We start from the raw sequence: 22,011 nt of genomic DNA, 5'->3' as shown, positions 1-22,011 counted from the left end.
AATGTGTTTTCAAATATGTTTATGTATGGCAAATGTAAATTTATTGTGGAGATTTCCGGAATGATTTTCAAATTTGACAAAAAAAAAAAAAAAAATAAGGAAATAGTGTTAAGTTAGCTGGTGAGATAACAGAACATTTTGTCTGAATATTTCAATTATTCATGATTCACATCATATTAGATCCCAATGTATTCATTTGTAAGGAGCCAATAGTAAGATATTTCTGTTTCTTAAAGGTCCATCAAGACCAAGCACGGTCTTATAAGGAAGTTTGTGCACCTGTCCTAGAACGATGTCACTTCCTGTTCAATGAACTTCGTCCTGCAGTAGGGAACGAAGTGAATGCTATCACACGTTCCCAGCTTTTGAAGAGTGTGCCTCGATGGAAGGAGGTGGTCAACAGAGTCATGACTGAGAAAAAGAAAACCAAAGGTAAATACCACTCATCTGTCTGTCGTGCTCATCTGATCTGAAGTCCCTGTAATATTGTGAGAGGACAACATTTCTTTGTCTCTTATTTCATATAGTTGCTGATTAATTGACAAAAACTAAATTATGTGTAAAATATTGACAATGATGGGGAGCTTCAACAATAAGTTGTATAACATGTCATTGTTAATGCTAAGTTTGGCATTATTTTAACATAGTTTGTCAGAAATAATGGTGATGAAAAAAGTAAAAAAGTCTTGTTTTTCTTAAGTCTGAGGAGATTTGATATAGTTGTGATATTAAAGGTGATTTTAAAAACTCAAGAACTTCTTTCATAATTCTTGATTTTTTTTAAAAAAAATGTATGATTTATTTTTTAAAACAGTCTAATCATGTTTATGTTGTCATATGTCAAAATTGTTGTTATGGTAAAATTCAATGAAATCACAACATACTAAACTAAGTATTTTCACTTAATTGAAAGTATGAAAATAAAAGAGGCCCTTAACTCTCTGATTATATATGGAACTCGTCTCCCAAATGTACATATAAAGGTAACATGCTTACAGTTACAACATTATTTTTTTATCTATCAGATCATAAAAAACAAGAACAGAAAATTTCATATGAAACAAATCAAAATCACATTTGTACACAATTTTTTTCCCAGGTCTGTCTGATGTTGTTGAGGAAACAGAGTCAGAGATAAAAGAGGCTAGTATTATGACAATGTCACTCTCCCAAACAGATGACATCACTGGGGCCACCGGAGGGGAGAACCCTACACAAACTAACGACCCTTCACAACTGGAGGAGAATACTGATGGTGGAGAGGTTAAAGTTTTCGCTAAGGGGACAGCCCCTCCGATTGTTACGGAAACTACTGCGTCAGATGTCACAGACAAAAAGGTTTTGTATTACAATTGTGTTTATGTTAATTGGCAAAAGATACACAGGCTCTTTCAGAAAGTCTCATATGAAATGAAAACAAATTTAGGATGACAAAATTGAGAGTAGGCAGTTGTTTTGTTGTGTTACTTTAATTTCATGGCATAATATCATTGGTTATCCTTTTGATATCATAATCAGTTTCTGAGTGGCACATCCAATGAACAATGCTCAATGGAATATTGCCATGGTGACATTATGCACAAAAATATTACAAGGGCAATTTCACTTGAAAACAGATTGATTATGTGATAAAATGCAATATTAAAAAAAATGATGTGATGAGGACATAAGTTTTACAATTGGTTACTATTGTGCTGCTATTGTCATACTTCCACCTGGTTGGTTCAACAATAGTAAGTTTACCCCAGAAATCAAATTTACTGTAATTTGCAACATTTTTTTCTCGGTACCCAAACATGGAATTGAATTTTTGTGTGTGATTTCTCTTACTTCAAATATGATAAGAATCCTTAGCATGGAATGGCAGTTACTGTTATACACAGATTACATTTGCATTACAATGTAGTTATAGTTATATTACTTTGTTTAAAACAAGATTATATCTGTGATATGTGCATCGTAACTCAGGGTACCATTCAGGCCTTTGGGCCTCTTGTTTGGTATAGGTTTCTGTGAAGGTCCCTTCAGTGGTCTACATCTCAGTCCAGTACTGTGCTATTATCCTGATAAGATGTTGGGGGTACTAACAATGACAAAATGAAGAAAATCTTCAAATCATTCATTTCATTTGATAACAGAATTGATTTGTTTCATTGTAACTCATTTCTTTTTAATTTTTGTATCAGTCTTATTTTCAAATGTAGTTTTGAGGTAAGATTTTGCAATTTGCATTTGTCAGGTATTGTGTGTCATATGTTCATAAACTTGGGCTTCTCATAAACCCCTGAACTGATTTCAATGAAATTTTGCAGTAAGCTTCCCTGGCCTAAGATGAACCAAAATAGTGAATTATACAGTCTTCATCATACAGTGACCTGAAGGGGTGGGGCCAAAAAGGGTCAAATTGACTCAGATTTCAAAACTCTTCTTCTCAACACCCAGATATGTTAGAATGAAACTCTTTGTGATTGGAAGGTGTATTTGCTGAAATTGTGAATTTTACGACCCCAGGGTCTCACATTTCTTCCTTGGGAGGAGGTAAACTTATAATTTTTATAGAAAAAATGAATTGTTAGGTCACCTGAGAACAAGTTTCAAGTGATCTATTTGTCCTGTGTCATCCGTAGTAAACAATTTACATATTTGACTTCTCCATAATCAAAAAGAGCAGGGTGCTGATATTGGGCCTTTGTTATGCTGCGATGAATGGCTACTTACTTTTTTTCTTGTGACTGACCTTGTCCCATTTTTAAGGTCACGTGGGTCAAATATGTTAAAATCTTCAAATGACTTCTTCTCAATGACGGAAAGGTCCAGACTGTTGATATTGGTTCTTTTAACATAATTGGATAATGGGTTACAAAGTATTCAAATGGCTTACTAACAAGGTCTCTGTGGGGTCAATTGAGTTGTGATCTTAAAATTTCTTCTTTCAACAAGCAATAGGTCTGGTGTCATGATCTTAGTGTTGTAGCATGGAATATGATTTCAAGTTTGCAGAAAATGTTTTTATGAACCAACAATATCTTCCGTGTAAGCTGTACATTAGTTAAGCACTTTAGGCCTATTTTTTCCACTTTCATATGTATGTATTTATGGTCAGATGACTTAAGATCCATGGGGCTCTTGTTTAAATGAACCTTCATAATTTTAAAGGTTGATTCCTGGAGTCATATCGTTGGTGCAGTGACAAGCTCACAGAAATTTAGCTGGCTACGTCAACGCCTTACCGGCAGTAAGATGGAGATGCCTCTTGTAAACAACATTATTGAGTTTGTCTTGTATGAACACCCAATTGACATTGAAAAACTCCGTAGATCGCTTCATTACCAGGTAAGTCTACCTGCCCATCTCTTTTTGCTACATAGCAGAAACTTGGCAATCATAATGTCCTTTGATTCAAACTCGTACAGATGTTGTTATATCAGAAATCATGAAGATCACTTATTTTCTTGACCAAAATTAATGAAGCTGATTGTTTGTTAATTACAGGTGGAGCGTGCCCAGCTGCGACTGAAGGGGATACAGAGTATGCTAGCTTTGGTACACAAAGATCACTTAATACCATCAGTTAAATATGCTGTACTGTGTGGATGGCAGGGGCTGCTCACAGTTGGCAAGATGGCCTGGTAGGTATCTACAAACTTTCTGAATTACAAGGACGTTTCTGTCTTAAAAATAGGTTCTCTTTAATGCATAAATGATTGTAGGTGATGACGTTTTCTGTTTATAACACTAAATCTATTGTTTACAGACTCTCTAGCAATATAATTGACTCCAACTTTGTTTTATAGGATCTTTTACTTTAAATCACTTCGTTTTTACCAAAACTTTTTTTGCAAAATGACCTTTGCTCATGAGAGCCACGTGACTATATCTGAAGTGATTTAGTCATGTGATACATGTTGTTTCCATACTGAATTGTATTTAGCTGAGTGCAGTCTGGTATGTACTAGACAAAAGAAACAAACATGCTTTTATCAACAACAGGGGGTGGAGTGTGAGGTGACTCCTAAAGATACAAATCAACAACATGTTGTGCCTACTTCTGACGTCTAAACATGCTTTTATATCTGAAGAGTAGAGTGAATTGTTTCCAAAGTGAGATGACAGAACTTCAAGAGGCCAGACTTATTGAGCATTCTGTTTCACTACTGTTTATTTTGTAATTTAATAAAATAGATATTTTGCATGCTATAAAGTATTATTGTTAACATTATAGCATCTTTCCAACTATTGTGGTACATGTCCTTGACTTCTGACCTCTGACTTTTGACCTATAGCTGTACATTTCAATGACACCATTTTGTGAAGATTTACAGTCATCCAACTTTGGTGTCGTTTAAAAGTGCAAAGTTCTAAAGATGTTTGAATTTGAAAGTGATATATTTCTAGCAGATTTGTTTGTGATATGATAAGGTATATATAAATTTAACAAAAGTGTAAGTTCGATGAAGTTAACAATGGAATAACAAAGATATCATCAAAAGATTCGGACAAATTTCTGGGAGATTTGAATCTGCGATTGGCTCTCCTAGCAGATTAATGCGATAATAAATACTACACAAAAAATAACTGATTTACAGTATATAAAAAGATTACCATTGAAGAATATTAGATGACAGTCAGTCTGATAGGTTGTAGTGTTTTATTGTCATTATTCTACATTCTAGTGAACCAGTCCCCCACTGTCTGTCCAATGTGAAGCTGATCCCTCCCTGTGACAGGATCCTCCTGGAGCTTGCTTTTTCTCACCTGTACAGATGGGCTATTAACGAGCTTCGTAATGGCATTATACAATCTGACATGATGTTTAAGGCTCGGGGCATCAATCCAGCTGTCCCAGGCACTGACTCAGGGAAGGTAGGCATAGTGTAATAATAGTGTTAGATAAGGAGGGTGAAAAAAAAAAAAAATCCTGTAACTTGCAATGCCATTGTCGAGATACACGTGCCACATTCAACAACGAACTGTTAAAGTTTCATCAGTCAGATTTTCAATCATTGTTACAGGATAAATAGAATACATGGTCAGTGTCTTATAATATAACCGTCGTTTTGGCTAAGGGCAGAAATACAAAATACAGCTTACATTTTAAGACACTGATCACGTATTCTCTATATAGATGGATAATGTTATGAAAAGTATCATTGGCATTTGACTTTTGTCTCTTTCAATTCCTCCAAGTCATTGTGAAACCTTTCATCTTATTCTGTATTACATGACTTCTTGTTGAAGGAGAGATTAACCCTGGGTGCTCTGCCTCACTCTCGTTTCCTCCTGGCTACCATGGGTATCCTGGTGTCAGAGCATCATTCCAACAGTCTCAGTCTACTCATGAACTCAGGTGTCTTAGGACTTACACAGACCCTGTTACGTCTAGCAGGTAGGAAACCTTGTTAATGGTTTTATCATTATAGACAACGGATTTGTACTTTGTTGAGATGACTTTGTTTTTTTGATTGAGCAACCTCAAAGTAAAGATATGTTGAGTGATATTTTGCTGTAAAGAAACAAACTTTGTTTCATGAAGGAGGAATGAATAGAATTAAAACTTAAGGAAAATTACACAAACTTTTCTTATTTTGATTTCATACATAAATAAAAATGTAGGAAAAGGCACTTTAAGATTCCTGATATAGGTACTATTAGCCATTCTGCCGAGAAGATTGTATTCTAAGGGAGATAACTTTCTACTATTGGAATGGTGATAGGTCCAGATCCAGAGCGAATGGCACAGGACAACTCCAGTTCAATATGTGCTGTCCTTGAGGAGCAGAAACACAAGAAACAGTCACAGCCTGTACCCATCTCAGGGCCAGAGTTGGCAGCTATGATGAAAATCGGGATGAGAGTTGTACGAGGTGTAGACTGGAAATGGGGAGACCAGGTATGGAAAATTATGGAAATTTATAAAGTAGAAAGTTGTAATCTTAATGTTTCTTGATTTTAAACTGGTAATTTTTAAGTGTAAATGTTTTTCAGAATAGTCTTCTGTTGTTCTGAATGATCAGAGATTAGCTTGTTTTATAGGATGGACCTCCTCCCAGTATGGGGCGTGTGATTGGTGAGCTAGGCGAAGATGGCTGGATACGGGTACAGTGGGACACTGGCAGTACTAACAGTTACAGGATGGGCAAGGAAGGCAAATATGACCTAAAGCTGGCGGAACCTCCAGAGATGCCAGATAATGATGAAGATGAGGAAGAAGAATTAGACGTTGGTCAGTATGCGGGAAAAAGTACTCTACTGTCTGTCAACCGAATGATGGTGAAACTTTGTGTTTATGATGTTTGTAAATTGATCTATGTGTTGTTAGTAGCTCTCCAGGTCTAAAAAGAGAAAACATCTGCAATATGTGTAAATTTTCAAATACAGAAGTAGTTGCAAATTAATTTGTTTGGAATTTGTCTTCATGATATCGTTAATTATGTGTATGAACATTTAGTTTTAGAGATAAAATGTTTTTCCTGCAGATTCAAACAAACCAGAAAGCAGACACCCGACTGCCTTGTTGAGGAGGTCAACGCTGCACCTGCTGCGGTCACTGGCGATATGCTGTGCCCTAAACTCTGAAAGTACCCAGAAGGAGGCTGTCACATCTCTGTGTGGATTGATGCGAAACATTGTGGATAGTGGCTGTAACTATGGCCTCAGTTAGTATTCCATTGTAAATCTAGCAATATCCCATAGAGCAATTGAGAGGATTCCATTGAAACAGGCAGAAAGTGTTTGGTATTGTCTGTAGTGAATTTACCAGGTAACACTGGATGATACAGAAAAGGGATAGGTATTGTCTGTAGTGAATTTACCAGGTAACACTGGGTGATACAGAAAAGTGATAGGTATTGTCTAGTGAATTTACCAGGTAACACTGGGTGATACAGAAAAGGGATAGGTATTGTCTGTAGTGAATTTACCAGGTAACACTGGGTGATACAGAAAAGTGATAGGTATTGTCTGTAGTGAATTTACCAGGTAACACTGGGTGATACAGAAAAGTGATAGGTATTGTCTGTAGTGAATTTACCAGGTAACACTGGGTGATACAGAAAAGTGATAGGTATTGTCTAGTGAATTTACCAGGTAACACTGGGTGATACAGAAAAGGGATAGGTATTGTCTGTAGTGAATTTACCAGGTAACACTGGGTGATACAGAAAAGTCATAGGTATTGTCTAGAGTGACTTTAACACTTGGGAAACAGACTGTTGATCTCAAGTGAATTTAACACAGGGAGAAACAGAAAAATGTTATGTGTTATCTGTGGTGAATTTAACACAGGGAGAAACAGAAAAATGTTACGTGTTATATGTAGTGACTTTAACACTAGGAGAAGCTAGTAGTAAGCATGAAAACACCTTTAGCAAATTATTCCTAGTATATCATAACCAAATATTATAAAGCATTCTTATGGTTTGTAGATGCCAACTCCGTGTCAGCCCAGGTAGCCTGTGAACAACATTACAGTTGGTGCACCTTAGGATTTATGCGAGCCATTGCCACTGGGACATCAATATGTCACGCTTTCAGCACCCAACGCTGGGTAGATCTTCTGCTGAAGATGTTAGAGGAAGATAACTCATTGCAGATGACGAAGAGTGTCACTAGACAAGTAAGCACATGCTTACAGCAGTATCAAGCAAAGTTTAACTGTTCTTTCGTTTGTTTTGAGCAGAAAAGAAGCAAAAATTGTACAGTTCATTACATGTCTTCAACTTCACAAGTCATGATATTTTGCCATAAGCAGATATGACTGACCTGACAATCTTTCAAGGTTGAAAGGGTGCAATGAAATATAGATAAAGCATCCTCTTTTAAATAACTACAAGAAATTTTCCTACATACAAATATTTGTTTTGATAGAGTAACTTTGCTGATCAAGTTCCTGAACAACAGCATTTGTTTGATTTCAGATCCTTACCCTGAAATTCTTGAGAGCGGTTCTGCCATCCTGGGATTTGTCAGTGAAAGAGTCTAGAGTGAAAGTTATTGTACATCAGTTGTTTGAGATGTTGGGACGAATCCTTATAACATGTGTCGCTGATCCAACACTACTACCTCAGAGTGAGTGACTAAGTCAACAATTCTTGGAGATTTTAACATTATAGTACAGAGAAATTATACATATGTTGTGTGTGAGGTCAGAACCCAACAGAAATAACAACCTGTATGAATTATTATACTTTTGTCGTGTGTGAGGTCAGAACCCAACAGAAATAACAACCTGTACAAAGAAGTTTAATAGAAGATTGTAAAGCTGTCAGTAGTAATGTCAGTAAAGGAAGTTACAGTGACACAAACTTGATGCCATTTGTACAAAAACATTTAATTTCTTTGTACCTATTGTAGATTTGACACCTTAAAAAGACGAAAGAGCCTTTCAACTGCGATATTGAAAGGCTAATATAATGATTTGTTAAATTATCTCATGTGTTGGTGAAGTGAATTTATTTACAATTTATTGTCATTGCAACAGTGGACACTCCCCGAAAAGGTCAGAAACAGCGGGCACCTGTGTCCTTAACTGCTTCTTACACCAGCACCATTGCAGAGGAGCTTGTTGCACTGCTCAGGAAACTACACACATGTGACTGTTGGAACAGACACATTAATGACTACATCATCTCACGCCTCTCCAATATTTCTGCTCTGATGGTGGACAGAATACAGCCTTCCAATGATGTACGCTAATGATCTAATCTTTCCTTAGTTTCTGTTTCATATTGTGTGATTAGTGATAAGATGTTTGATGATTTCCATTATGTTATTCTTTTCTCTGTTTATAAAACTCCTGTACTCCCCACAACACAGTCAGGTAGGGGTTGGAAGTATGCTGAAATCAGCTTGTCAGTCCATCCATCCATCTGTCCTTGCATGTCTGGAACATAATTTTGCCCACAATTCAGCAAGAATCATTGTATACATTGGTTATACTAAGATACACCCCCCCCCCCCCCCATTCAATTACAGAGTTATTTCCCTTACTTCAAATTTCGTGTCCAGAGCATATCTTTGCATGCATCAATTACTAGATAATGAAACTTGATCTATTGTTAATTCTAATGCAATGTGCAGTATACCTAATTCAGTGCCTGCAACTCCTTAATTACAGCATCATTATCCACTGAGCCTGTGTAATTTGTCTGATGTTACTAGGCCTTTACAGTAAAGAACATGGTTTTAGATAGGATAATCCTATGTTCATCAGGATGTTCTGTTTCAGGACCCATGTATGGTAACGTCACCAGATCCCCAGAGAGGTGTCATGGCTGCTCTAACTCTGATTGGTGGAATTGATAACAGGCCTCATCTGGGAGGACGGGTTTGTCATGATGTGTTCCACCAAGGCACAATTGCTCGCATCACACCCAAGGGAAAAATACATGTCCAGTTTGATGATGGCTTTCTCCGGGCCTGCAGACTTACAGAACTGTCTGCTGTTAGTTTTTATGATTTTAATTACTGTTCAGACTTGATATGACATGCTTCTTCTGATCTCGGACAAAGAAAACTGATAACTCAACTATTGAAATCATTAAACTTTTCTAAGGCTCGAAACAAGATATGTTGGTCATTATATTTATATAAATGTATCATTCATTGATTAATAAGATGGAAAAAAACTGCATTACTGAAGTTTAAATGATAGAAAGGGAGATAAGTGGTGTTAAATGTTATGTTTAAATGATAGAAAGGGAGATAAGTGGTGTTAAATGTTGCATTTAAATGATAGAAAGGGAGATAAGTGGTGTTAAATGTTGCATTTAAATGATAGAAAGGGAGATAAGTGGTGTTAAATGTTGCATTTAAATGATAGAAAGGGAGATAAGTGGTGTTAAATGTTACATTTAAATGATAGAAAGGGAGATAAGTGGTGTTAAATGTTGCATTTAAATGATAGAAAGGGAGATAAGTGGTGTTAAATGTTACATTTAAATGATAGAAAGGGAGAAAAGTGTGGATAAATGTTATGTATAAATGGTAGAAAGGGAGATAAGTGGTTTTAAATGTTACATTTTACAGTGCCCAAGTTTGGAGTTCTGTGTGGACAAGCTGACAATGAATGACCGTGTTTGTAGCATGTGGTCAGGTTTGATTAGTTTGGCCAGCACTGTGTCAAAGCCAGAGAAGGAGATGATAAAGGACCGTGCCCCGTTGGCTGCCAGTATGGCTAGTGTGGAGTCTGAACTCCTCTGTATGTATTAACACAGTATCTCTTATTGCTGTTATGTGTTAGCTTTTTATATAGGTATTCAACTTTTGTTATCAAATGTTTATTTAGTACAATTTTAAAGTACTTGAAAATGAGTTTGTGTGTCAGGGTACCATGGCCAAGCAAGCTATTTATAGAAAAATTGTGTCATCATTCATGCTCTGTCACCAAAACTTTAGAGTAAGTCAAGTGTAGTTATATATCAGAGGTCAAGAATGAGGTCACAGTACTGTCTGTAGATAGAGTTTGACCCAAGGTTTTATTGGAGGGTTGTAGGGTTGTATATATCAGAGGTCAAGGATGAGGTCACAGTACTTTTTGTAGGTATAGTTTGACCCAAAATTGTATGGGAGGGTTGTATATATCAGAGGTCAAGGATGAGGTCACATTGCTGTTTGTAGGTATAGTTTGACTCAAAGTTGTGTTGGAGGGTTGTTGATAGGAAATATGCGTATGGACTGTTGTGTATATGATAGGATTTCCATTGTTTACAATACTTTGTCTACTTGGTGCCTGGGTAAGTTTTGATATCCTAGAGTGTCCTCTGTTGTGTTGACGTTCTGAGAAAAGGACTCCTAGGAGTTCTATTTTCCGCTATTGTCAAGCAGAAATACCTTGGAGGTAAATTTATAGTACAGGAAACACTCAGGTCTGCTTCATTATTTCTGTGAAAACTCGACCTTTTTTTTGCGATCAGCTTTCAGTGAAACCATTTAAAAAAGAAAGATACTTTAACAATATCCTTTACTTTGATAGTTTTGAAGAAAATTCTTTCCATTCTACGCTTTTTTTCCTTTTAAACTTTATTGGATTTTGTACTTTATTACAGCGTCTGCCTCCTTTGATCTGTGTGATCTTCGGCGCCAGCAGCTGCGTCTCTGCCTCATCAAGGCTTGTCGTGTGCTGTTCAGTCGTCAAGAAAAGTTACGCCTCATTATGAGCCAGAGCTTGAACCAAGAGGCAGCACCTTCACCTGATCCAGAACTTTCTGGCAGCGACGATGAACTAGGTGATGGACCAGAGCCACCCTCTACTTTATTTCAGCAGCTGATGCTGAGCGCCACACAACCTTCACCATTAAAGGCTGTGTTTACACGAGAGGAGTTGGAGGTATGATGTTAGTCTTCATTCCTAATGGAAACATCAAATTTATAAATAAGTTGTTGAATACTTTTCTGCCAAAAACAGGGCAAAAGATTTTACATTTAGAGGGAAAGTCTTTTTTGTGTCATTTACAGAAAATGTCATCCCAGCTCTTATTGTATTATCAAGTTTAAATTTGTTTATTTTGTTTTAGTCTGTTTAAAAGAATAGAGAAAGGAACTTTTTATAATCTTTAACCTGAACAGACACAATAAATGGTTTCAGATCTTCAGTTTTCCATGTCGCTCACTTTAAATGTATATATTTTAAAAACGAACCTGGATGGGGGTTCTTGATGACTGTGTCCTTGTTTTGTTTTATTTACCTACAAGTATTAGGACTATGTAAGTAGTTTGAGGAATTCGGGGGTATTTGAGTAATCAAAGGTTGGTCATAGATTGTTGGGTACCGACCATCTGAATCCATGAATAACATATTCAACACAGAATTCTTTGATCAGTCAAATTTGAGATTACATATTAAGTTTGGATTTACTACTAACTTCAATTTGTCTCATATTTAATGAAGAGAAATGTATTTTGAACATGGCTGATTTTTACGTCAAACGAAACAAAAATTTCTCAGAAATGTCACGATAAAACAGTCAAATTACATATTAAATGACAGTACAGGTATGTAATCATACTATGACAATCCCGTTATTATAAACACAGGAGCGATCAGAACCATTACCCAGAAGTTTGATGCAGTTGTGACAGCGGACACTTGTTCAATGAATAGAGGGGGGAAATACTATAAACATAAAGAGGTGGAGGAAAAAATGTTTTCAAGGAATGCAGGGTATTGGGGAAATAATGTTTGAATGAATCTGAGGCTAAATAACTAGAACTATATAAGGACACAGTCATGAGGAAGTGGCCAGTTGGACAAATAGGGGGTATTCCAAGAATACTTGCAGGTTCAGATAAATGGGGATTTACTGTAGTATCTTTACTTTCTCTCCAGGCTGCCTCTCTCGCGGTATGTCAGTACTTAACAGCAGCTAGTTTACTGGATCAAGACGAGACTGACTCTTCAGACTCAGAGAGTGAACATGAAGCATCTGTTCCATACAAGACTCAGACATCTACCAACACCACCAGCAGCCGAACTACAAAGACCAAGAAAGCCAAGGCAACATCTCAACAGCCTCCTCCTACTGCTGTTGTCACACAAATTATGGAGATGGGGTTCCAGAGGAAACATGTGGAGATTGCGATTAAATCTATGGGTAGATATCAAGTGTTTGTATGGAGATGTGTTTGTATGGAGATTGCTATTAAATCTATGGGTAGATATGAAGTGTTTGTACATATGTCTAAGTGTTTCGTAAAAAATCATCGCATACATATTGAAACAGGTGTATGTGCTTAAGAGTACACTTTCTATAAGATCATTATCTAGCTGCAATCTCAGCAAGGTAGGCACAAAAATGATGTAAATGTCTCTTTGTCAGGTACATACTTGTGTCATGCTTCTTGTTCTGAGTCTTTTGTCCCTGTCCAATCTTCCAAACCAGAGAATTATGGTTGCTATGCTATTTATCCTTATGTTAATCACCATGAAATAGTAAAGCATTAGTTTTACATATGAATCAGAAACAGTTTGGAGCTTGTGGACTAACAAACAGAATCACACCTTAAACAAAAACATCTTTTCAGTGTTTCATATTCAAATCATGATATAGGAAATCCATGATTACTGAGTATCTCTGAAGAAATTCATCATTCTGTAGCATTACACACGTTCTGCTGTAAACAAGGGTACATGGGTAAACAAGGGTACATGGGTAAACAAGGGTACATGGGTAAACAAGGGTACATGGAGATGGGAACTGTGTTGTTTTTTCATTAATGTCTAAATCTTTAACCAAGTAAAATAATTATATCCTTGAAATATACATGTAGAGGATGTTGTAGCTGGAGGGTCACTGCAAGCCGAGGGAGACAGTCCCCGCCCAGAAGCACTAGTAAACTGGCTGATAGAACACCCTGAGATCAGCGCACTGGAGGAGTCAGACACAGAAAGCCTTTCCTCAGTTGACTCTTACCCTGAATCAGACTCCACCTCGGAGGACTTTGATGACCTAGAAGCCTATGATGGCAATTCTAGTCTAGGGGTGAGTGGTATTCTAATAGAATAGGGAAGCTGTACAATTTGATTGGACATCAGGTTCACTGATAGAATCTGTACTTACCATTAACACCTAGAACATGATATTTAGAGATCTTTTGTTTCAATTTAAATAGACAAATTTAATTATCACTTGAGAAGGACTGGATAGATATTCCATATAAAACTTTGGCTTTGTTTGGTCCCAAGTTTACATTAATTTTTTTCAAGTTTTTAATTTTGGGAATTATTTAATCAAGAAGTGGGCTGACAAGTCACCATCTTGGATTTTAGTAATGATGGATCAAAGTCATATGTAAGTTCCCTTTCGTCCAAAGTTGTGATAGATAAAGAAATGGGCTAGAAATTGGATGACAGGTGGCCATCTTGGATTTTGCCAATGAAAGATTGTTGTAGCTATTTCTTTAGAAGTACTTGATGGATTTTTCTCAAGTTTCATATTTAAGTTTTCTACGGTCCCTAGTTCTATTTCTTATGAGAAAGTTTAAAATTTCATGTAATTAAGAAGAAGAACAGAGGAAAGAATGGAAAAGAAGAGAAAAGATCCAACTTTGAAGAAACAAATGAAGACCAAACAGTTGTGGGCACCAAGATCCCTTTGGTTAGGCAAATTAAGTTGAGAAAATGAGATGTCAGCTGTACATTGGTAGCACCCAAAATCATTGACATGTTTGTTTCTTATTTACTTTTTTTCAGTAGTGGAAAGAATCTGTGTTTGCGGTATACTAGTGTATAACACTTAATTAGTTTAATTAACTTTAATTTATTCTTTGCTCTATAGTTGGCAGTATACTCAATTGAGTTATCAAATCTTTTGACAGATTTCAACAGAGCTTGGAGCAACTGGTACAGTACAGCCATATAAAAGACGAGCTGATTTCCTCAGCAATGATGAGTACGCTATGTATGTACAGGATAACATTCAGACAGGCATGTCTGTTAGATGTTGCCGCACATACGAAGAGGTACAGGAAGGAGACATCGGAAAGGTTGTCAAGGTCAGTCCTGTTCTTGTATCTGTAATGTATCTATTGTAACTTAAAGAAGTAGACAAGGTCAGTTTTGTATCTGTAATGTATCTATAACTTAGAGAAGTAGACAAGGTCAGTTTTGTATCTGTAATGTATCTATAACTTAGAGAAGTAGACAAGGTCAGTTTTGTATCTGTAATGTATCTATAACTTAGAGAAGTAGACAAGGTCAGTCTTGTATCTGTAATGTATCTATTGTAACTTAGAGAAGTAGACAAGGTCAGTCTTGTATCTGTAATGTATCTATTGTAACTTAGAGAAGTAGACAAGGTCAGTCTTGTATCTGTAATGTATCTATAACTTAGAGAAGTAGACAAGGTCAGTCTTGTATCTGTAATGTATCTATAACTTAGAGAAGTAGACAAGGTCAGTCTTGTATCTGTAATGTATCTATAACTTAGAGAAGTAGACAAGGTCAGTCTTGTATCTGTAATGTATCTATAACTTAGAGAAGTAGACAAGGTCAGTCTTGTATCTGTAATGTATCTATAACTTAGAGAAGTAGACAAAGTCAGTCCTGTTCTTGTATCTGTAATGTATCTATAACTTAGAGAAGTAGACAAGGTCAGTCCTGTTCTTGTATCTGTAATGTATCTATTGTAACTTAGAGAGGTAGACAAGGTCAGTCTTGTATCTGTAATGTATCTATAACTTAGAGAAGTAGACAAGGTCAGTCTTGTATCTGTAATGTATCTATAACTTAGAGAAGTAGACAAGGTCAGTCTTGTATCTGTAATGTATCTATAACTTAGAGAAGTAGACAAGGTCAGTCTTGTATCTGTAATGTATCATTAACTTACAGAATAGACAAGGTTAGTCCTGTTCTTGTATCTGTAATGTATCTATAACTTAGAGAAGTAGACAAGGTCAGTCTTGTATCTGTAATGTATCTATTGTAACTTAGAGAAGTAGACAAGGTCAGTCCTGTTCTTGTATCTGTAATGTATCTATTGTAACTTAGAGAAGTAGACAAGGTCAGTTCTTTTCTTGTATCTGATTTCATATGGAAATGTTGTTAAAGTCAGAATTTCTTGTATTTGGTGTAAAGTGGGAAGTTTGTCAAGGTCAGAACAATTCTAGTATCTGACATAATGTGGAGTGGTGGTCAAGGGTCAGAACTTTTCTTGTTTCTGGTTTAATATTGAAAGGAGGCCAAGGTCAACACTGTTCTCATGTCTGATATGTTGTGGAGAGGTTGTATCTGACATAATGTGGAGTGGTGGTCAAGGTCAGAAATTTTCTTGTATCTGGTATGACATGGCAACGTTGTCAAGGTCAGTACTATTCTAGTAAGGGTTTTAATTTTGAAAGGAGGCCAAGGTCAACACTATTCTCATGTCTGATATATTGTGGAGAGGTGGTCAAGGTCAGTACTATTCTTGTATCTGAAGTAATGTGGAAATGTGATAGAATTATTGATGAGGGTGTTTCCATTTGTTCTGTATGAAAACAGGTTTACACAGCATATCTGTTATAGAAATCTTGCATCAGAGATGGTTATAGGAATTATAGTGCCTTGTATCTCTCTGTCCACTCTTTGTTTATGGCAATCATCTCTAAATCTTAAAGTATAGAGTTATCGTCACACTAAGAATTATAATAAGAGCTTAACATGTTAATGTATGTCAGGAAATGTTAATGTATGTCAGGAAATGTTAATGTATGTCAGGACATGTTAATGTATGTCAGGACATGTTAATGTATGTCAGGACATGTTAATGTATGTCAGGAAATGTTAATGTATGTCAGGAAATGTTAATGTATGTCAGGACATGTTAATGTATGTCAGGAAATGTTAATGTATGTCAGGAAATGTTAATGTATGTCAGGAAATGAAACTGGTTATATCTTAGAAATAGATAGGATATATATACAGAGGGACCTTTACTGACCTGATGGTGTCCTTGTTTGATAAGATATATATATATATATACAGAGGGACCTTTACTGACCTGATGGTGTCCTTGTTTGATAAGATATATATATATATATACAGAGGGACCTTTACTGACCTGATGGTGTCCTTGTTTGATAAGATATATATATATATATATATATACAGAGGGACCTTTACTGACCTGATGGTGTCCTTGTTTGATAAGATATATATATATATATATACAGAGGGACCTTTACTGACCTGATGGTGTCCTTGTTTGATAAGATATATATATATATACAGAGGGACCTTTACTGACCTGATGGTGTCCTTGTTTGATAAGATATATATATATATCTACAGAGGGACCTTTACTGACCTGATGGTGTCCTTGTTTGATAAGATATATATATATATACAGAGGGACCTTTACTGACCTGATGGTGTCCTTGTTATAGATATATATATATATATATATATACAGTGGGACCTTTACTGACCTGATGGTGTCCTTGTTTATAAGATGTATATATATATATATATATATAAAGTACCTTTACTGACCTGATGGTGCCCTTGTTGATAAGATATATATATGTATATATTATATATATATATATATATATATATATATATATATATATATATACACAGAGGGACCTTTACTGACCTGATGGTGTCCTTGTTTGATAAGATATATATATATATACAGAGGGACCTTTACTGACCTGATGGTATCCTTGTTTGATAAGATGTATATATATATACAGATGGACCTTTACTGACCTGATGGTGTCCTTGTTTGATAAGATATATATATATATACAGAGGGAATGAAACTGGTTATATGTCCTTGTTTGATAAGATATATATACAGAGGGACCTTTACTGACCTGATGGTGTCCTTGTTTGATAAGATATATATATATATATAGAGGGACCTTTACTGACCTGATGGTATTTGATAAGATGTATATATATATATACAGAGGGACCTTTACTGACCTGATGGTGTCCTTGTTTGATAAGATATATATATATATACAGAGGGACCTTTACTGACCTGATGGTGTCCTTGTTTGATAAGATATATATATATATATATACAGAGGGACCTTTACTGACCTGATGGTGTCCTTGTTTGATAAGATATATATACAGAGGGACCTTTACTGACCTGATGGTGTCCTTGTTTGATAAGATATATATATATATACAGAGGGACCTTTACTGACCTGATGGTGTCCTTGTTTGATAAGATATATATATATATATATATATACAGAGGTACCATCTTATTTTATCTGTATGTTCTATATTACAGTTGGACAGAGATGGACTTCATGACCTTAACATCCAGGCTGATTGGCAGAGGAAAGAGGGAACCTACTGGGTTAGATACATCCATGTGGAACTGCTCGGACATCTAGGTCTGAGTGGTGGTAAGTCTCATGTGTAACACCTTGGACATTTTCATCTAATTGTTGGTATATCTGATTCATGTGTAACACCTTGGACAGTTACATCTAATTGTTGGTATATCTGATTCATGTGTAACACCTTGGACATTTACATCTAATTGTTGGTATATCTGATTCATGTGTAACACCTTGGACATTTACATCTAATTGTTGGTATATCTGATTCATGTGTAACACCTTGGACATTTACATCTAATTGTTGGTATATCTGATTCATGTGTAACACCTTGGACATCTTAGTGTAAGTACTGGTAATTCTTATTCATGTGGTAACCCTTTGACATCTAGGTCTGAGTACAGTCTGACTTTGAAAAGATAATATGAAAAGAAATTATCAGACTCTCATTTTATTTGTCTCTAAAGATTTTGAAAATTTCATTTCAAGAAACTATAATATTATTTTGTTTAGGTTCATCTCAACCTATCAAAGTTGGTGATAAAGTACGAGTGAAGCCAAGTGTGACCATGCCGACATACAAGTGGGGCTCTGTGACTCACCACAGTATTGGCACAGTGACAGGTAAGGCACCTATAATTTTTAATTAATTCTAGATGTTACAGGTATCAAAATTATGATCAGACAGATGCTTTGGATATCAATTTGCTCACTCTACATTGCAAATATTTGTTTGGTGTTTTGATCTGTTAATATAACATCATTATGTAAGGCACCGTCTATTCCTTATCTTTACCTTGATTACTAAACATCCACCTGTCTGCTTAAGTAGACATCACCAATATATATATCACAGTTCATATCAATATTACATGACAAGTTTCCACTTCACTTAATTTGGTTATGTTTTTACTGAGAAACACTTCTTAGCCAAATAGTTGGGGTTTAAAGTATGAAATAAAATGACATCTTTTAGCTGAAAACAAAACTTGAAGGCAGGTATTATTTGACATAAATTTGTTTCAGCATAATTGAAGATAAGGATAAGTACCCCAAAAGTGCATTCAACAGCAATTGAACCTGTTTTAACACAAATTCTAATTTGTCATTTCAACAGCCATCAATCCTAACGGCAGAGACTTGACAGTGGACTTTCCTCAGCAGGCTCATTGGACAGGCATCATTGATGAGATGGAGATCGTCCCCAGTACACACCCTGGGGTCAGGTAAGACACTAGACAGGCATCATTGATGAGATGGAGATCGTCCCCAGTACACACCCTGGGGTCAGGTAAGACACTAGACAGGCATCATTGATGAGATGGAGATTGTCCCCAGTACACACCCTGGGGTCAGGTAAGACACTAGACAGGTATCATTGATGAGATGGAGATTGTCCCCAGTACACACCCTGGGGTCAGGTAAGACACTAGACAGGCATCATTGATGAGATGGAGATTGTCCCCAGTACACACCCTGGGGTCAGGTAAGACACTAGACAGGCATCATTGATGAGATGGAGATTGTCCCCAGTACACACCCTGGGGTCAGGTAAGACACTAGACAGGCATCATTGATGAGATGGAGATCGTCCCCAGTACACACCCTGGGGTCAGGTAAGACACTAGACAGGCATCATTGATGAGATGGAGATTGTCCCCAGTACACACCCTGGGGTCAGGTAAGACACTAGACAGGTATCATTGATGAGATGGAGATCGTCCCCAGTACACACCCTGGGGTCAGGTAAGACACTAGACAGTTATCATTGATGAGATGGAGATCGTCCCTATTACACACCCTGGGGTCTTGAATGACATCCCAGATTTGAACAGTGAGATATATCATCATATGTTTTGTTGATGCTGATGTAAATATTTTTATGGTTATACTATATTTGACATTCAAAAGAAAGGTAATTACCAATTAAATCCCCATAATTTCTGATATTGATTAACTATTTTTAGCATTTTAATACTTCCCAAAGGGAGAGCATAAAGTCACTGCATTGTCTGTCCATTTGTCCATCCTTACATGCATCTGTCCGTCTGAGGGCATTTCCAGGCTATAACTTCAAGACTGTTCAATTCAACTTCCCAGAATGTGTTGTATATATTAAGTTTGTGCCCTATTTATGCCTTTTGCTATTGATGACAGTTCATTTTCATATTTTTTGTGTTACCATGAAAACAAATTAAAAAAAACAAAAAAGTGTTTACTTTCCTTTCCAAGCTACAATTTCAAAAATGGATCCATTCAATTAAAAAAAAACTTTCTGTGTATATATAAGGCTAGTGCCCTATTTTTGTCTTTTGCTTTTCAATGTACTCTTATTTTCTGAAACTGTTTCTCTTTGTGAACTTAGATTGAACTTTTTCTATTTTTATTTCTTTTCAAAATGTCATCAAATTCTACTGATTATGCTGGTAATAATTGTGTTTGGTACTTTGTTACTTACAGCTGTGATGAATGCCAGGTCTTCCCAATCGTGGGTCCCAGGTTCAAATGTAAACTGTGTGAAGATTTTGACTTTTGTGAAAATTGTTTTCGCTCAAAGAAACATCGTCATCCATTCAACAGAATTTCAGAACCAGGTAATTCTAACTGCTTGTTGTTTTGTGACATCATGCTTTGAATACCAAATGCCCAGAGTGCTGATATTCAGCCAGTAGCATGCTGGGATAAAGTGTTACCAATTTTGTTCATGTGATTGACATGTTTTCTGTTTAAAGGTCAAAAGGGCCAAATGTGTTTAAATCTTCAAATGACTTCTTCTCAATAAAAAAAAAGGCGGTTGATATTGGTTCTTTAATATAAGTGGGTGAAGGGCTACCGATTTGTTTAGATAATTGACCTTGACCTATATTCAAGATCTCTTGGTTAAGTGAGTTGAGATCTTAAAAGTTTCTTTTTCAGCAAGCAAAAGGTTAGACATTTGAGTAGCAGCATGTATAAAGAATATAATTTCAAGGTTTCACAAAATGTTTTATGAACTAACAATGTCATCTTTGTAAGCTGTAGAGTAGTTGAGCAATTTATTTTAGGCGTACCTGGTATTAAGCCTCTTTCCTATATAGGTCTTTATAGTCAGATGACCATTAAGGCTTTTTGCTCTTTGCTTTGTTGCTCAGTGAGTATAATAAACCATTGTCTAATTGGAAGTTTGGAATATAATTGATGGAGAGTTATTGAACATCATACCATGTACAATAGGATTTTCCATGAGAAGTAGTGTGGAATGGTCATCTACTCCTTATAAAAAATCTCCAGAATTTGGTATTCTTTACTTGGTGCTTACCTTTATAGCTGTCAATAAAATAGAAAGTATTTCTACTGCAACATGAAGATGACAGTGTCCAGCCAAAAAAGGACTTATCAATTAGTAATCATAGATATTGTAGATTTTATTAAATATATAATCATGGTAGCAGGTTTTGTATATGTATTTAATTCCTGATTATAGGAAGTGAGCCAGTACTTGTTGGTAAACCAGGAAAACACAAGAAAAAACTGTCTTTCCCATTGTCTGGCTCAATGATTGATGACTGGCACAGTTGTGTGAAGAGTTTGATGGTCTCTTCTCGAGAAAACCAGGCCCATCGTCTCATTGAAGGAAACAGTGGCTACTGGCAGAGTTCAGGTTCACAAGGGAAGGTTAGTATATTTTGTACACCCATACCTATTTATAGGTATCAGGAAATTTGGATATTTAACCAGTTTTAAGATCACTCATATCAAAAAGATTTTGAAATTTGTAATGTCTTAAAATATTTACAAAAATTTTAAATTATCATTGACAATTTCATAATCGTGATAATAACACCTTGCATTTGATGGCAAAGTTGGTAATTTCAAATGTTGATATTTAGCAGAATTATACTTGTACAATGAATGATAAAAAGGTTTTGTATTGATATTTGACTAGCACTGGATCCGTCTGGAGTTACAGCCAGACATCCTCATCCACCGCCTGTACATGAAGGTAGACCCTGCTGACTCTAGTTACATGCCGTCTGTGGTGGTTCTTAGCGCTGGTGACTCCATTAATACCATCAAGGAGAACATAAAGACAGTGACCATAGGTCCTACAGATACACTTGTCACCCTGCTGGAAAACATGAATGATGTGAGTGGTAGTTCCTGTACAGTAAACTATATAAGGCTTCTCTATCGGCGACTGATATATACTGACAATGACTATAACTAGAACTCAAGAAATAGCATGGAGGAAC

General features: G+C 36.1%; 1 protein-coding gene across 1 annotated transcript in view; it reads left to right on the top strand.

Moving 5' to 3' along the window:
* The window catches only part of LOC132543199 (E3 ubiquitin-protein ligase HERC2-like), a 100,368-nt gene that overhangs the window by 41,448 nt on the left and 36,909 nt on the right, over window positions 1-22,011 (top strand). The window contains exons 25-48 of the mRNA XM_060206675.1: window positions 237-432; window positions 1,100-1,338; window positions 3,157-3,333; window positions 3,493-3,629; window positions 4,674-4,863; window positions 5,239-5,386; window positions 5,715-5,890; window positions 6,034-6,223; window positions 6,477-6,656; window positions 7,425-7,615; window positions 7,917-8,067; window positions 8,480-8,685; window positions 9,227-9,442; window positions 10,027-10,198; window positions 11,046-11,326; window positions 12,326-12,590; window positions 13,279-13,478; window positions 14,314-14,490; window positions 17,727-17,844; window positions 18,293-18,403; window positions 18,897-19,005; window positions 20,240-20,373; window positions 21,243-21,433; window positions 21,705-21,905. Of these exons, the coding sequence (XP_060062658.1) occupies window positions 237-432; window positions 1,100-1,338; window positions 3,157-3,333; window positions 3,493-3,629; window positions 4,674-4,863; window positions 5,239-5,386; window positions 5,715-5,890; window positions 6,034-6,223; window positions 6,477-6,656; window positions 7,425-7,615; window positions 7,917-8,067; window positions 8,480-8,685; window positions 9,227-9,442; window positions 10,027-10,198; window positions 11,046-11,326; window positions 12,326-12,590; window positions 13,279-13,478; window positions 14,314-14,490; window positions 17,727-17,844; window positions 18,293-18,403; window positions 18,897-19,005; window positions 20,240-20,373; window positions 21,243-21,433; window positions 21,705-21,905 (4,356 nt within the window). The remainder of the gene's footprint in view (window positions 1-236; window positions 433-1,099; window positions 1,339-3,156; window positions 3,334-3,492; window positions 3,630-4,673; window positions 4,864-5,238; window positions 5,387-5,714; window positions 5,891-6,033; window positions 6,224-6,476; window positions 6,657-7,424; window positions 7,616-7,916; window positions 8,068-8,479; window positions 8,686-9,226; window positions 9,443-10,026; window positions 10,199-11,045; window positions 11,327-12,325; window positions 12,591-13,278; window positions 13,479-14,313; window positions 14,491-17,726; window positions 17,845-18,292; window positions 18,404-18,896; window positions 19,006-20,239; window positions 20,374-21,242; window positions 21,434-21,704; window positions 21,906-22,011) is intronic.

Source organism: Ylistrum balloti, unplaced genomic scaffold (assembly GCF_031769215.1).
Source record: "Ylistrum balloti isolate Yb309-2 unplaced genomic scaffold, AGI_CSIRO_Ybal_v1 Utg369742, whole genome shotgun sequence".
NCBI classification, from domain to species: domain Eukaryota; kingdom Metazoa; phylum Mollusca; class Bivalvia; order Pectinida; family Pectinidae; genus Ylistrum; species Ylistrum balloti.
This window is presented reverse-complemented; position numbering and strand designations above follow the sequence as displayed.